The following is a 17,601-nucleotide window of genomic DNA, read 5'->3' on the forward strand; positions in this document are numbered from 1 at the left end:
AAATAATTATTTATGAGGGAATATTGATACAGCAGGATTTGGTCATACATATTTCATCAGAACATACGTATGTTTGTTGTTTTATTTGATATTATTCAATGGGTTAGTTTTCACAAAAGATACACGGAAATGTAGCTGGCCTTTATAATTGTTAGGTTGCCATGGCAACCACACAGAAGCATAGACCGCTGCACCCCACTGCCCACTTAAGAGCGGCATACACCAACCTATTGTACCACACACTCATTTACTACGCTACTTGTTCTTTGTGATCTCTGTCTTCAAGGCTACACGCGCACACAATAGCCAAATGCTTTCACTGTCTCTGCATATTCATGAGTCCCAGATGAATCTAATTCAATATATTCCCAAAAATATAGAAAACAATGGGGTTTAATCAATTTTGGTCTGTTTTAACGTACTTATAGACTTCTTATAATTATAACATTTTTAGCATTGTTAAATAGAAAGATAATTAAACTGTCTTAATACTTAAATTCAGCAAATCCAAGATCCATAATGTTGTTAGATTTAGGTGTAGGGGTGTAAGTATGGCTCTATAGGTCTGCAGATGGACATTTTAGAATCTACATTCAATTACCCCTTCTAAAGAAACAAACAGGACATCACTGACCTCTACAGGATACTCCCTAGTATTAGGGAAAGCAATTATTCTAATGATGTAATTCAAAAATATACCAGTAGGTGGAGCGCGAGATTACTTAAAGGAAAATACACCTTGCTCTCACCGACTTGAAAGAAAATGCTTTTATGACTCAAACTCTGGCACACCGCATGTATTTCTTTAGTCACGATTTATCTTTAGTCACTAGTGAGAAAACTCCAGCATGTCCATTTAATAGTTTTTTTCCTGCTACTGTAGTAGTTACTAAACTTTTGAGAGCCCCCTTGTCCCCTAAAAAACTCATGACACAAAAAATCTCAGACGAAAATAAATACAATACATATTAAATTATACAATATTGCAATTTGCAAAATCAGTTCTGTTGGTTTGTAGACTAGATTTTACTAATGTTTGACTACATTGAGTTTATAATAAATTCACATATTTAATAAAATGCCCTAAAACTAACTTGCTGCGTTTACCATTTCAATTGGTGAACATTTATGAAGCTTTGTTTTGCTAGCGCGTGTAGTTTCAACAGTATGAAAACAAACAAATCCTTTATTCACGTAGCCTATGTGCCAATGTTGGCAGTAGTTTCAGACATGCCCTCATTCCTGTGCATGAATGCGAATTGTGATGGCATTTTAATCCATTTAACTTGGTTTCAGAATTCCTATTCATTTTTTCCAGGTTTAATTCAATACAATGTTTACGCATATTTTTTTTATTTCAATTAAGTATTGTATAGAGCAAAAGTTTGATGCAAAATGATGTAAAAAAAAAAAGTCAAAATATTTCTCATTTACAATTTTCACTGATCCGAATACCCGCGTATCCCACCTGAAGCCCCTATGCTTTCCATCGTGTCAGGCCACGTGTGTGCACTGTGACTTAACAATCGAGCACATGCAACCTCATGCTGGAAAGACGAAACCATCTGAGGTCACAACATGGGTGGCTCCATACACTGTGCTTACATGTATCTACATTGACTGTGTTTACATGAATGTGTTATGTTAATCATTGTGACAGTCTGGTTCTTAATAAATGTTAGCAACCGGTTTGTGGCGATGTTGTTCAGTAGGATAAGAAAAATTACTATTAGGCTGTATTGCGACTGTATTTAGGTGTTTAGTTTAGTTGGCATCTACACATACTGTTTAAAGATCAATAAAAACCATTACACAATGGGTTTTTGAGTTACCTTACCATTTTAACAAACCGACTTATAAAACCCTATCTAACTTTGCCACAAGAGGCGTTTACTTTTCACATGTCCTCATAGGTCAGAATGCCCCCCCTGCCCGAGAAAGTGGGCCGTTCCAGCGAAATTCTCAGTTCATTCAAGGTTTGCTACTTTCAGAGAAGCCTGACGGTGATTGAATCAAAGAGTGCCACTGTATTTAAACTAACATATCTGCTAATATCTAATAGGCTTCAACTTCCTTAAACTAGCCCGTGACGCAGAAATATGAACGCGGAAGATATTTCCATGTGCACGCACGAAACGTGAAGGGACGCGATGAACAGAGAGCGCCAACGGACGCGCAGCGCTTGCAGGAGAGCCGGTGCGCAAACGGAAGGCACCCATGTCCTGCGCTCGCTCAGCGTCGATAACACGGACGATAATGAAACAATGGTGGACGATATGGACCATCCGAAACACGGCAATCTTGAACAGCGGCTTATGGCACCGCGATACAACTTGCTCCGTGAAGTCGGTAGGGGCAGTTATGGCGTCGTTTACGAAGCCATTGCCCGTAAATCCGGAGCGAAAGTGGCGGTAAAGAAGCTGCGTTGCGACGCGCCTGAGAATGTTGAACTGGCACTGGCGGAGTTTTGGGCTCTCACCAGTTTAGAGAAACGCCACGAGAATGTCGTGCAACTGGAGGAGTGCGTGCTCCAGAGGAACGGGATGGCCCAAAAAATGAGCCATGGCAATAAGCGTTCAAAGCAGTATTTGAGGTTGGTGGAGACCTCACTAAAAGGTAATAAAGACGTTCATCCAAGCACTGACATTTTATTTGTACAAATGTTTTGCGCTTATGAATTGTTTAATGAGGTCATGATCTAGGCCACTGAAACGGTGCCTTTTGTTTTGTGACAGTTTACCCCAATCAAAGCGACCAGCAATATTTAATAATGTTCTGGGACAAAGTGAGTTAAAGTGCATTGTTTGTCAGTAAGTCGTATGTGTTACGCTTCATAGATGACACTGGGCCTTTGTCTTTAGTTGGATTGCGCATGTCAGTGTGCTACATTAAGATTGTTTACATTTTATGTAAGGTGGCAAATGTCGGTCGGATTGGCCCTCCCCCACCTTCCTTTCTCGGTTATGAAACACTTAGGTTGGGGGTGGGGAGGGATGGAGGGTCAGAGCCTCCAGATATGTACAATACAGGTGGTTTAAAACACAATTCTCCACATAACCGTTGTGTAAAGTAACTGGCACACACGTATTATATAGAAAAAAATTAGATTTATTTTTAGCACAAATGATTTGAATATACAAATGTTGGCTGTCTCTTTCTTTGCTTGCTTGCTTTCACATGTTGTTCTTCTGAATCATGTAGGTTGCCTGACTGTATGATATGCAAATTGTTGCTAGAGGACAAAGCACAATGGCTTTCCAGTCGATATTTATGGTACATGGAAATTAAAGCAGGATTAGATTGGATCGTCATCGTGTGTATAGGAAAGTGGAATAAATGAAATACCGTTCTGCTTTTAAGGGGTAGAGGGTCTTTTATGTTCAAGATGAGTAGTTATAATATAAAGGGAGGGTTGCTATGTTTTGTTGTGGTCAATGGTTATAGTGACTCTGCAAAATGGATTTGATTACATTAAAAAAAGGCAAACAGGTTTCGACATGCTGCTTGACTGCCTTACAAGGGGTTTTACCTTTTGTGACTTTCAAATACAATTATTTTTAGGATCTGTGTGTTCCCTCTCGATTTGAATTTGTCGTTGCTTGCTTTGTCACTTCTGTTTTTCTTGTGTACTGGTTGACTATGCTGAACATCCGATCAGATTGATCCGACTCCCATGAGTGGCACTGCCGATTCAACAGACAGAATCATCCAATAAAAGGCGACATTGACTTGCTTTAGTCTACGCTGGTGCAGAACACTCCAAAAATCAAAGTCAGACGCACAAAACTGGTCGAGTACTTCCTAGCCGATACTTTATTTACCACCTTGTTTGTGGTTCCATGTGAGCTGAGTTGATACTAAAACGTGAAGTGAAAACACTGTAGATCACTGATTGGTCTGAGAGAATCGTGACGAGCGTTATGCTAAATTATCTTTGTGCTTGCGCTGCCTTAACAAACCTGTTGTCATCTGTGCTTTGTTGTAAGTTCCCAAACTCCCTTTTCTGACCCAACCTGACCCGTGGGGTACTGCAATAGAAAAGCGCCAAAGTACCACAAAGTGGTGCTAAAATGTACACACACCTCATATTACTGTTGTGTTATGTTTGATGTTCATATTGTTCAGCAACTAGGTAAGTCAGAATTGATTGATTCCCACCCCTAAAACGGCCATCAGTCTTTCTTTCAAAGTAATTGTAGCTTAATTCAAAATGGCCACATATACGAAAAGCTCACACTGAAACGTTGACATTTATGTATATCTGTCTGCATTTTTAAATCTCTGTTTTTGTGCTTTTTTTTAGGTGAGCGTGTATTGTCGTGTCCTGACGAACCTTGCTACCTGTGGTTTGTTATGGAGTTTTGCGAGGGAGGGGACCTGAATCAGTTTATCCTGTCCCGCCGGCCAGATCCAAGCACCAACTCCAGCTTCATGATGCAGCTGAGCAGCGCCGTGGCATTCCTGCATCAGAACAACATCGTCCACAGAGACCTCAAACCGGATAACATCCTAATCTCGGAAAGTTCCGGTGCGCCTGTGTTGAAAGTGGCCGACTTCGGCCTTAGCAAAGTGTGCGCCGGTCTGGCCGCGGAAGTACGGGACTCGGAAGACAAAAATAAGAACAGTGTTAACATCAACAAATTCTGGCTTTCGTCTGCATGTGGTTCGGACTTCTACATGGCACCGGAGGTCTGGGAAGGACACTACACAGCCAAAGCGGACATTTTTGCTTTAGGGATTATCATCTGGGCCATGATAGAAAGAATTACTTTCATTGACGCAGAGTCGAAGCGGGAGCTGCTCGGGACATACGTGAGACAGGGTTCTGATATTGTTCCTGTTGGGGAGGCGCTACTGGAGAACCCAAAGATGGTGTTAAGTATTCCTCAGCGCAGGCGGTCGCATATGTCAGAGGCACTCCGGAAACTTTTACAGGACATGTTAGCTGTCAATCCTCAGGACCGACCGGACGCGTTGGAGCTGCACAGCCGGATGGGGCAGGTCACCTGTGCAGCGTAAGCTCTAAGCTTGCACACAAACAGAGGTATGCCTTTATCAACGTTTCTTTACACGTATAGATAAAGCTTCTGTTTTTTCTTTTCTATTTGTTTTTTGATTACTTTTTTTTTTAAAGGAGCGGTGAATCAAAAACTCAATTTTAACTTGATAATTTGTTATATAAGAGGTCATCATACTTAAATGAACATCCTGCAAGTTTCAGAACTGAAAACGTCTGTGCTACTGAAATATAACCGTTTTTGGCACCAAGCCAGCTAAACACTCCAGTCTAAAATTCGGAAATCTATGACGTCAAAGTAGAATTGAAACACCTCCCCATAACCAAAAGGACACGTCTACTTTTGTAGCCCCGCCCACAGCTTCGCGTGACACACGTGTGTCTCAGTAAGTAAACATGTCTTTAAAGATTGAGAAATTTAACCAAAATGACTTTTTAAATAAATTTTTTCTGAGACTTTTATTTTGACGCGGTGATCTGTTATGATACCATGGAAACGCATTTTCGGTTGTGGAAGAACCGCGTGGGAACAACACAGAAGCTAAATACTTCAATTCGGAGGCTTGGAACTTAACATTAGCAATATGCTTGGATAAAGTTTGCTTTTAAAGAAGTTCCAGCTCGTGGGGAGCGTTTGTTAACGTTGTGTACATGGATTCGTTTGTAAAGAAGTCGATGCTGGATTTGCAGAGAGACTGTGATTAAAAGCACCACTTATATTGGATCTGACAACAATTGACACAGCAGTATAATACACAGTAAGACATTTTACTTTATTTAAGTTACTGCGTTTCACTATTGCTTAAGAGATCGCTTGATATGTCCTGTTGTAACATCCGTGTCTAAACACGTTTGTTTGACTGTTTTAATTTACTAAAAACATTAAACGATTAATAAAGGTACAACACTTAACAATATGACTGTAATTTAAAGGTAGAAATATACAAAGTTAGTTATAAGGAAGGATTTATCAGCCGCAGTTTAGATTCTGATGCCCGTTTACTGTGTTGTATACGGTAATTTAGGCGAGTTCCGTTTGAAAGGTCAAACACTCAACAAAGCTTATTTTTTATCATATAACTGTGGAATTTAACATTACGTGAATGTAAAAGCAACCTCACAAGCACAATAGAAATATACAAAGTTATTGATAAGGATTTATTAGCCGCAGTTTAGATTCTGATGCACACTTACTGTGTTTTATATGGTAATTTAGTCACGTCGAGTTTTGTTTCTACTTTTAATATACGTATTGTCAGTTATGTGTATCATCTTTAGCACCCAGAATCTTTTGTGGCTCAAACATATTTGTGTTCGGCTGCTATTTTTATCACATTAATGTTTTTAAAACATTTCCCCACATGTAATGACGGGGAATGAAGCTGTCCAATCATAGCAGTGGGTGTTTACGTTCAGGTCTTCAATGCGGCCCGCCCCTTCAAACGAACCATTTCTCCAGAGAGCCACTAATCCATGTTACAAAATAGCCTAATACTTATTGCTTTTGATGTTTTTGAATGTAAAAACCATGCAAACATCATAAGTAGACATCAGACAACAGTATAAAACAATAAAATCAACAAATTCACCGCCCCTTTAATGACCGTTTTCACCAAGTTTGACCAGTGGCAATTTTACATTTTTATTTGGCAGACAAAGCGACTTACATTAATGCATTTGGAAGAAACTTTGATCTAAAATGACTTCAAACTAGTGATGTACCAATTATAGCACACCCCTGTTTTGGCTAAACAGTTTCGGTTGCTGAATATGACAATATTTGATCGTGAACGATTGAAATCTCTCCATGATCCATTTTTTCTGAAACATTGTTGTATCGTGATTTGTGCCGACAATAAGTACACGACAAGATGCGCGCTACATGAAGGCGAGAAAATACGCAGAGCTTTCCAAGTATATGCACAGTGTTCGGCACATATGCAATACAAATGATTTCTTATTCAAATTATTACTTAACCAGGCTGTCAGGGCAGCACTAATTTGCAACATTTACAGTACAGTAACATTTTTGGATAAGTGAAGAAAAGTAGCCGATCCACCATTGCAAACAAAGTTTAAATCAAACATCAAGAAAACAAAGAACAGGAATCAAACATTATGGTGATGAAAATGCACAGCTTTCTGTTCTTGGAAGAAGTGAAAATAAAAGAAGATTTTAAAGTATTGTGTGTCTGTGCATTTTCCCTGCATATATTTGTTTCCTTGTAGGACTGCATTTTTAAGTGGGGGCATTAGTATGGCTGTATTAAGGCTCACAAATGGCAAAATAGTCTTTAAAAAACCAACATGAAAAAGAACTGTGATAAACCAATCGTGTTATGATATTTTTCCCATTTCGCCGACCCCTACCAAAAATCACTCTAAACAATGCTGGGATATTTTAAACCCAGCATTGGGTTAAAAAGGGATGAGCCCAGCCATTGGGTTAAAAACCCCCAGAAAACTTTCATATTTGGCACAACAATGGGTTGAAACAACCCAGCATAGTTTAAATTACAACCCAAGGAGCTAGGCTCGTCTCTTATTGAGCCCGGCATTTTTTAGAAAAAATTTAGAAAAAGGATTTTTTTTTAAATAAATTTTACCAAGCAATAACATTTTTGATGTCATGATCAAATAGCAACGCTTTATAAATTCAGCAAACCAGCCGAGTTTTTTAACGTATTTTACGAGTTTGCTAGTATGATTTCATACGAAGTGAATCATACAACATTCGGTGCATCCCTAATTCAAACTATACATTTTATCAGTATGTTTGTTCCTTGGGTATCAAATCCATGACCTTTGTGCTGCTAATGCAATGTTCTACCAGTTTTCTATATTTCTCCGCCATTGACAAGTTATCACGTCAATTAAGAGAAAACATTTCCGTGCCAGTGACGCTTCACTGACGCGTATGATGCGCATGCACGCTCGCGCTGTGAAGTGCGTCCGCACTATTCTCCGAGATGCACTTGACGGCCTTTTGTGCATTTTTTTTATTTTTGGATGACCTAGGGTAGGGTTTCCCAGCTTAGGCGGGCCACCCGAACCGCAAAGTGCTGCGGGAAACCCTGGTATGTTTATATATTTCTAGAAGAACATTTTCCTGGAAAGCATTTTTTTAAACTTTTGTGAAAATCACAATAAATGCTGGCGGGCAACTTTTTTAAAAAGGGCTGGTGGGGGATGAGTCAAGCTACCGGAGAACAAATAGTAAATGTTTTATGGTAATATAAAATGATCTTCTAGATCCCTCAAGTCTACCGCCTATATAGTATTGTCAGTTTTGTTTCTAAAGGCCTTTTCACACAGACATTCCGTAAAATACACGGGAAAGGCATCCTGGATTTTTCTGGAATGGTTAGGTTTTTTGTTCATTCACACTGACATGACTGGTGGTCCCGGAAAGACACGTGACCTATTGAAAGTCCCGCCCTCTCTTCTACGCAGCGTCTGAAGTTTGCATATTATATATTATTTCTCTCTCCAAGAACCACTCGCGTGCATTTTTGTTTATGATAAGATTATAAAGGAGCGCGTGACGCGCCGTTCTAATGCTGGTGAATGATCTCAGCTTCAGAGTGGATATTTGACAAGCTCCCTGATCTCTCATCGTGATTGTTTATATGCATTTAAAACCCGCATTTTGAGGAGCTGAACGATATATCTTGTTGGGATGACACGCGGGTATTTTTGTTTATTATAAGCTCAAAGGAGCACGTGACAGGATATTCTTTTATGCTGCTGAATGATCTCCGTTTCAACGCAGTTAGTGTCGAGCTAACCCACCTGATATCTGCTTCAGTCCAGTTTGCTGACATTTCTCGTTGGGAATGTTGTAAATCCCTCATTTTAAAGAGTTGAACCAACTTCATGTTGCCATGACACGCGTGTCCACACTACGGCACGTGCATCATTGTTTATGCGTCTCATTTATCATTTCCTGATAAATGCGTCAATATAGTTTGCAACATTTCTCGTGGTAAATGTTTATATGCATGTTATCTCTCATTTTAAGGAGCTGAACCATAACTTTTGTTGTGATGATGCGCGCGTCCTCACTACAACACGCCCATTACGGCATTCTTGCGGCTTCTTGTTCACACAGAGGGGTTATCAAGGTATCTGACTAGGTCTTCTTTCCGGCAACGATCCCGGAAGATTAACGGGACGAGTTTGTGTTCACACAGACGCTTGTCTGGCAATTTTACGGGTATTTTCTTGGACCAAAGGTCTGTGTGAATGGGGTTTAAGTAAAGTGAAACCATGCACACATGACCTTGTGCTGGTGAAACGTAACACCAGCATCACCACAAGTTGATATTTCTAAAAGGTGTGTCAGTGTCTTTATTGTTTAGAAATTCCCACAGCAATAAAGGAAGTTCTGTTCTGTTGTAGGTGGCTCAGCATATCGAGATTTGAATACAGCTCATTGTATTTTGGGAATATTATCGAGTTAATTTATTAGGGAGTTATCTCGCTTCGCTGAAAGTGCTGCTGTCTGCTTTAACCTTTATATTTTCATTATGGTTATGACTACGCTCCCTCTTTCTCTCGTAAACATTTCATATTTCGATTCCTACAGACAGTATACGCATGATTGATCATTTAAACGAGTTATTGTAAATCTGAGGACTTGCCTGCTCTGTTTTTTTTTAAGTGCATGCTGGGATAGCTATTATACAACCGCACCTATTCACCTTTCTCTCTCTCTCTCTCTTTTTAATGCCTTTTTTCCCTGGGGTGCAAATTCTCATCAGGTGACTGATTTGCTCGTAGTCCAAAAGTGAAAAGATGTTTTGACATGCCACGCATAGCTGACAGTCTAATCTTTTACCTTGCCACACCCCCCCAAAAAATAAGTTGGATTGCCCCTACACAGTTTTATTTTGTATAAAGGTAAGCATCTGGTATTTGTCACCAGTATTGTGTTTGTGGGCACACATGTATAACAGGGGGATGGGTTAATTACTTAAAAGGGGGTGCAGTGTTTCAGGCATTATGAGGACGTTACAGCTGTCTACTGCTCTCGTCTTTTGTTCACCATCCCCCTCTCATTTTAACATTGCAGTGCTCGGGCTGGAAAAGAAGAACACTGCGAGGATAATTTGCTCTCAGACAGTGCTGTATGTGCGGGACGTGAGAGAAAGAGGGTGGGTTTGGTCCCAAACGGCGCATGTTTGTTAGTCAGAGCGACTGCAGCCGGCCATTCAGTAGCTATTTCTGACTCAGCACATAGTTTGAGCCGCAGGACACGGAGAGGGGGTTGAGGGCGGGATGGTGAGGTGTACTGTACGCGGTTAAGAGGCTTAAAGATCCGTGCTGACTAATGCAAGATTACATGCACTGAATTTGCTGTTTGTGAATGCTTTCTGAATGCATGCAAATCTGTTTACTCGATCTGCAATCTGATGGGATTTCGACCCATTTCAGAGTCAGGAGTTACGCAACACTTCGCCAGCCGTGATGGCACCACCACATGCACAGTTTTAGCCCAGCCACTCTTAATGCTTGAATTGTCACACCCCTTTTGTGTGTGTGTGTGTGTGTGTGTGTGTGTGTGTGTGTGTGTGTGTTATTTTCTCTTCATTTTTACTCTACATTTTGAGTCTTTTAGATGTGTTGTTTTTTTAGCTTTGTTAACGCTAAAGCTGTAAATGTTGTCTATGTAGTCCATCTACAAAGGTCACTCACTTATGTTTTGTATCTTATCAAACTTATCAAAATATGGCAAACAACAAACACAAACTTGTGTGTGTGTCTATGTAGTAAGGGCCCGAAATGACCCAAACCCGACACCTGAGTTTAATATTTTGCATGTGTTAATCCATCACGACAAACTATATGTTGGAAAGGTCTAAGAATGTAGTTTTCATATTTCAAAACGTTTAAGCAGTAGGGAAGAGCGGGGCACAACCTAACGCTTTTTGTTTTGTTTTGGCTCAATCATTAAAAAAAATTTGAGTGATTAAAGGTACAGTATGTAGGATTGTGGCCAAAACTGATACTGCGTCACAAAACTTGTGGCTAAAACTGGTACTGCAATCATACCACTGGTGGCCAATACACAACATGACAACATAAACATCAGTTGAGGGCTGCAACTCCTGGCCGGACCACTGTTGTCAGTGATAAAAGTATTTGAAATAAAAAATTATTTCTTGATGTCTAGTGACATATCAGGGCCATTTTATGATTAATTGATAAAAAAATTCTTACATACTGTTCCTTTAATTATATTTTTACACAAGCAAAACACATCTCTGCTACAAATGAACATTTGAAGTTTGTTTCTATTACTTACCATTCTTGGACAATTACACCAAACATGACAGAAGTGCAAATGTTACAACTTTCTTCATAGGTAGGGTTAATTGTAACATTTGCTAAAAATTAAGTTTGCATGCAAATATTTCAATACTATTTTGTATATATGGATATTGTTTATATATCTGCCTATAATAGACTGGTATCTACACTATTCATCCCTCATCTAATCATGGTTCAAATAAAATGGATACAAATGTCTAAATATGTGGGGAAAAGCAGCACATTTATGACAAAAAAACAAAATAATTTTATATGTGACCCAGTCTGTAAAAACCATACTAAAATCTCCAAATCAAATTCTGAGATAATGAAAATCAAAGTCTGATTTTAGCCATTCATTTCATTGTGATTTCAATCTTTGACGTGACCTTATTCAATCAATATCAAAGATATGAACAAAAATAAATTTGGCACACGATTTTTGATAAGACAGGCAGATTTATTTTGTTGGCAGCAAGCAATCATTCATGTTTAGCCTATTTAAAGATGGAATACGTAAAATTCGCCACTAGATGGCGCTAAAACGGCAATATCAACAAATTGCGTTGATTAATGACGCTCTGAGGCAGCGTGGAATTATGGGATTTGTAGTCTTTAACTCAACCGCTGATGGCCATTAATCAGACGCGAATGAGAAATCACGTTGACGGATAAGGTAATCAAGTCTTATAAATGTTGCGTTTCAATATAAAATGTTATATTTGATGTTTAAAACGAAATTGTTAGTCATAGATGTTACAGTATGAGTCCAAATTCGTGTGTTAACACAGCACAGAATTAAGTGTTCAAACTTACAATCTAAAATGATTTTTCACATAATGTATTGACAGTACAAATCTTATTGTGAGGTTATGATGTCAAATTATGATAGACTGTACAGTACCAAACTCTACTCTATTAGTAAGTGTCTTATTGCTGTACAATACTTAAAGTGCATTATATTGTCCGCGGGAAGACGAACTGATTACAATCTACACACTAATCTTGTGATCGATATAATAGCATACGATTTTTAAAGAGTTACGAATCAAAACAACTTACCCTTCGGGTTAAAAACAAGCAAGATCAGCATCTCTGTCTAGTTAAATGTTGTCGTGAAGCTCTCTCTATCCAGATAATGCAACACCCATATTAATCCTCATTCTTTTTCTCGTCTTGTTCCAAACTCTTCTTGGGTCGTTTGGTTGGCCCGTACGCTTACGGGAGCTGTCTTTGCTGACACAACCAGCGGCAGACGGTAAAGAGTAATCTTAGTCCATAAACAAGCGTGCAGCCCAACAGGCGCTAACGCATACTTCCGCATTTGTACACGACACTGTTGTCATGTGCTTTTTACGTCAGTAAGGCGGTAACAGAGGGTCACGTGGATATTAACGTCATTAACAGGAGACTGCACTGCCACGTGTCAATGTTTTGAATGGCAATTTTCTCACGATTTACAAGTAGTTGAAAACATTACAGATATTAATAGTAATCAGTTGGACAAAATATATAACACTGGCATAGTGGTTTTTGGATATTTTACTGCAAATATCTTACAAATTGCACCTTTAAAACAACAGCAAGAATTACGCTAACGTTAGCCGTTTCCATATGGTTAATTCTGAGGGGTTAGTTGTAACACAGCGTTACAATAAACCGCTGGGTGAAAATATTTTCAGGCCTCCCAAAAAAGTTGTTAAGAGCTGCAGCAGACATATTTCAAAATGATGCTATGTTTTAGTCAACAAGACACTGATTAAGATGACATAACATTGGTTTGGTATCTTATACACCCAACTCAGAAAACAAAAAAAACATGCAAAAAAAATTCTTGCATGCCACCAAAACACTCTATGGAAAAACATTTATACCTTTACATAAATTTGCTTGAGACCATCCATTTGGCAGCTTGAAAACAATACGGAAAATAACAAATCGCTCAACCCTCTGCAACAATGTAAATGGTCCATACTCTGTATTACAACTAACCCCGCTTTTGCCCCGCGCACCCCTAATAATAATGCAGTGACTGTAATTTATTAATTTGTGACAAGAGTATGCAGCAAACCAACACAAACCTAATTTTTTGGTAATTTTATGTATAAAATAATACTATAATGCAGCATTTTTATTCATTATAATACATTTAAACTGCTATAACCATTTTTATGTATTTAATAGTTCCATAAGTGTCATCTTTAAAACAAGACCAAAATAAGGCTTCTATCTAGACCAAAAAATACCAGAGTAATATTCATTTGAAGGTGTACTTCACTTTTTCACCCCCACCCACCCACTCAAAAAGGGCTGCGCCAGTTAAAAGATTTTAAGAAAGTCCCAACCCGAGAAAATAAAACCTGAGTCTGACCCGTACCAGTGGCATTTTTTTTAACCAATCTGACCCGAATGTTAACGCCACCGACGTGTCTGCAACCCCGCACGCACCAGTCAGACAGAAAGAAACCCTGGTGGCCTCGCAACCAATTTAGCCAATGCCGCTATATTATACCTGACCCGTGTCCGAGGCACATGTAAAACTTCAAGACCTGAACCCACTAGTCTAAGTGGACCTGTGAAGACTTCATTCAATTAATCTATTTACTCAATTTGTGGGTGCAATCAATGTATTTATTTTAGCTTAAATACATTGATTGCAACCACTTACCTTAAAAAATTGAGTAAATTGAATGAATCATTTTTTTTTCAGTGTATGTAGTGCTTCCTTCTATATCAATTCCTTGTTGCACTTTTTTTTTTTTAAAGTTGAATCAAATTAAATTTACAATTCATTTTAACTTTTTTTGACTAGTGAGAAGTTGCCTTAAGCTAATTCAACTATTTTTATAATTTATTAACTCCTCATTAGTCAAGAAAGTTCCAATGAATTGTAAATTCAAATTGATTCAACTTAAAATGTAAGTGCAACAAGGAATTTTTCATAGTGTATGAATATGTAGTCTGATGAGTAATTATTTGACGTGTTGTGTGTCAATGTAATTAATTGTTATTTTGTATTCTCTTTTTTTTTTAGGCTTTCCCTGTCCACAACAAAACAGAAGGGACCCCGTCGCTTGGAAAAACTGTGAACCTTCCAATCGCTGGTTTAATGTGAAGAGTACAAAGTACTAAGCTTGAACACCAAATTTTGCCCCATAGATTTTTCAACTGACCATTGCTGTTTGTTTACAGGGGTGATTTATCACAAAATGTCATTTTTCAGCTCTAGCCCAGAAGCATTTAGCTCGATTCAATCGTCAAATACATCACTTAAAGTGAAGAAAAGCATTGTAATACAGTTATAACAATCAAGCTAAATCAAGCAAGCTGTTTTATTCAACACTTTAAACATTTCTCTATGAGGATTTCCTACTTACACATATTATTAAAACATCTTTTGGCATAAGACATGTTTGTTATTCAGTAAAATTACAGAATTCAGTTCAGAATTCAATCTGTTAACATTTACTTCCATCAGTAATATTTGTTTTCTGAACCTTTAAAAGAAACATACATTTTGAGCTGAATATATTTATGCATGATTATCAGGTTACAGACCATTTTCATGCATTGTGTTAAGCTTAACTTGATTAACATGCTCATGGGTCCATTCATTTGATCTTACTTGAGTAAAAACAAATCCACAAAACTTGAAAATCTTTAGTCCCCTTTTGTTATACCACCACAGTTGAAATTGATAGTTAAGCTTGGTTTTATTTGGCTAATAAAATGCTCATAATTGTTAAATTGCAGAAGCCCAATATTGAGATTTCTGTAAATGCATATTAAACTCTGTGCCTTGATGTGTAATTGTATAAATGAGATTTAAACCCTTTTTTCCTGATTTACAGCTTTATCTTTTAAACATGCACTACATCGTAAGCTTTTTAATAGTGGAGGACTTTAGATTTAGTCTTCAATTGAAAGCAGTTTATCATTGCCTGAGATTATTTCTTGGCCAAACTGGCCTTCACGAACATGCAGTTTAAAAAATCCCTTCAGAACACAGACAAACACTCTTATAAAAATATGGTTATGCTATTTTTGGAAGTGCTAGATTAGGATATGGTTTTTGTCAAGTATGATTAAAGGAACCAGTTAGAAGCGAGTGTTATTTTTGTTTTTTTTTTGTTTTAACTAATACATTTCCAATATAGAACAGTGTTTTTTTTATTCATTTTAACATGGTTTTTTTTGTTAACTTTCAACTTGATGCTTAAAATAAAGTTGGTGTCGTTCCTCAAATATAAGATGGGAGCTCTATAGTGGTACAATTTGCAGTTTTACATTCATGTGTATTCTGACCTAAACTTCATAGAGAAGATTTTTGTGTGTTTAGTGGTGGGGTTTTGCCTGAAAGTTTTGTGTGTTTTAATTCTACCTCAGCACTCTTGTGTTTTAGTAACTACTAATTCACAAAATTAACTAACCATGCTTTTTGTTTGTTTCTTTTTTAAAGAGAGAATTAGTTAATGTTCTTCAGATGTTTTTATTTATTGTATATTTTTTGTTTTAGAATAATAAATTCACAGTTGCAAACTTTTTTCACTAGTATTTTAAGTTTTTTTATTTCCGCTGCTCTTTTATTCTTGATCACTGTCTGCTGTAGCAGAAACTTGAGGAGAAACTTCATTCTTGGGTTTAAAATGTTTTAAGTTGGAATATTCTGGAATGCATTCTTCTTCATATAGGGACAATTTGTTGTATTATATAAAGGCTCTACCCGTCTGTATGACTCTTGCTCACCGTGTCTGTATTTCTTGTAATCCACATCTGGTATTTCTTTTCCTGAAAGGCATTTTAAATGATTGTACCTTTTATGAGGATCAAATACAGTGTAATATTTTAAGAACCATGGTTTTAGCTCTGGTTCTTAAAACTAAGTTGGTGAATGTTCAAGCATTTGTCTTGTTTCAGTTTGAATGTTTGGGAAAGCTTAAATGGGTTTTTTGTCGCAGCAGTCAAAAGAACCAGTATTAGACTGCACTTGCACTGAGTCTCTCTCGCTCATTCTCTTCTCTCTCTAAAAGTAAACGGAACATAATAGAAGCTCACATCCTGTTTGAATGCCTTTACCCGATTTCCATGTTTTTCTTTGTATTTCTCGTGGCTTGACTGTAAAACATGTCTATGCAACCTCTGCTTCCTTGACTCTGTACAATGCTGCTCTGATAAATTAGCCTCTACAGATTTTCAATGTTCTGTCTTTTGGCTCTTTTTTATTTTTATTTTTTTTCTGGGGCACTGTGTGCTTCTGGTTTGTAAAATTTGGACATTTTTTGAAAAGGACTTTTATTTGTGTTAAGCACACTAGAACATGTGGAGGCACACTGAATTAGTGTCTCATTCCCTTTTTTGTTTCAACGCTCCTTGTGTTTAATAAACCATGTTTATGTGTAGTCAGCCTGTGTGTTTTTTTATATTTTATGAGGATAATATGCAAAATGTTTTGCATTTGAACAAAGAACCATGTATAATCTAGTGGGACCAAATGGAGTTGCACAAATAATAATTGAATGAGACCAGTTGGGTCACAGCATTGCACCAAAAATGCCACAGCACACTGAAAAAAATATTCTTTCAATTCACTAATTTTTTAAGGTTAGTGGTTGCAATCAATTTATTTAAGCTACATTTAAGTTTTTATTTAATTTTTTCTATTTTTTTAAATGTAGCTTAAATAAATTGATTGCAACCACTTACCTTAAAAAAATGAGTAAATTGAATGAATAATTTTTTAGTGCATTTTACAGGAGGTCGTATGATTGCATTTCTATCAGCTGTTTCCTAATCTGGGCTAATCTAAGTCTCACGAAATTTCGTTATATAGACCGTTTCAGCAGTAACAACATAAACAAGTGGCTGTCGCGGTTCGCACGTAACTTCCGGTAAACTCCGCTAAGAATAAATAACAACAAAGTTCTTTAAACGTAGTTTATTTATATAACAAGCAAAAAAACAACACATAGATAGGAAACCAAAACATTTGTTATTTTCGACGAGGCATTTGTTCAAGAGATCAGTTTAGCAACTAGTCAGGCCATTAAAAAAACGAAACCGGAAGTAAGGTTCGGATCCAGACGTGTATCACGTGCGTCCGATGAAACCGTCTATAGTGAGGTATTTTTTGAGTGATCGTATAACGAATTCCTGTTTTCGTGTGATTATCACGTATTGGTTACTCAACTGTTTTGTCCTATTTTCTTACCATTGTTGCTTCGGTTTAGGATTAGATTTACATAAAATGACATCCCAAACCCAACTCTAACCCT

General features: G+C 37.7%; 1 protein-coding gene across 1 annotated transcript; it reads left to right on the top strand.

The window, feature by feature from the left end:
• Window positions 1-1,936: 1,936 nt before the first annotated feature.
• Window positions 1,937-16,728, top strand: stk35l (serine/threonine kinase 35, like). The gene is made up of 3 exons (XM_055213483.2): window positions 1,937-2,616; window positions 4,304-5,044; window positions 14,364-16,728. The coding sequence occupies exons 1-2, from the start codon at window positions 2,151-2,153 to the stop codon at window positions 5,017-5,019; spliced, it is 1,182 nt and encodes a 393-aa protein (XP_055069458.1). The 5' UTR covers window positions 1,937-2,150; the 3' UTR covers window positions 5,020-5,044; window positions 14,364-16,728.
• The last annotated feature ends 873 nt before the right edge of the window (window positions 16,729-17,601 follow it).

This window comes from Misgurnus anguillicaudatus, chromosome 8 (assembly GCF_027580225.2).
Source record: "Misgurnus anguillicaudatus chromosome 8, ASM2758022v2, whole genome shotgun sequence".
NCBI lineage: Eukaryota > Metazoa > Chordata > Actinopteri > Cypriniformes > Cobitidae > Misgurnus > Misgurnus anguillicaudatus.

What these genes read in the sequence shown, in the direction of transcription:
- stk35l (XM_055213483.2), top strand. Translation starts at nt 2,151, where the DNA reads ATGAACAGAGAGCGCCAACGGACGCGCAGCGCTTGCAGGAGAGCCGGT. An exon ending in GGTGGAGACCTCACTAAAAG is followed by an intron (nt 2,617 to 4,303) that starts GTAATAAAGACG and finishes GCTTTTTTTTAG; the next exon opens with GTGAGCGTGTATTGTCGTGT.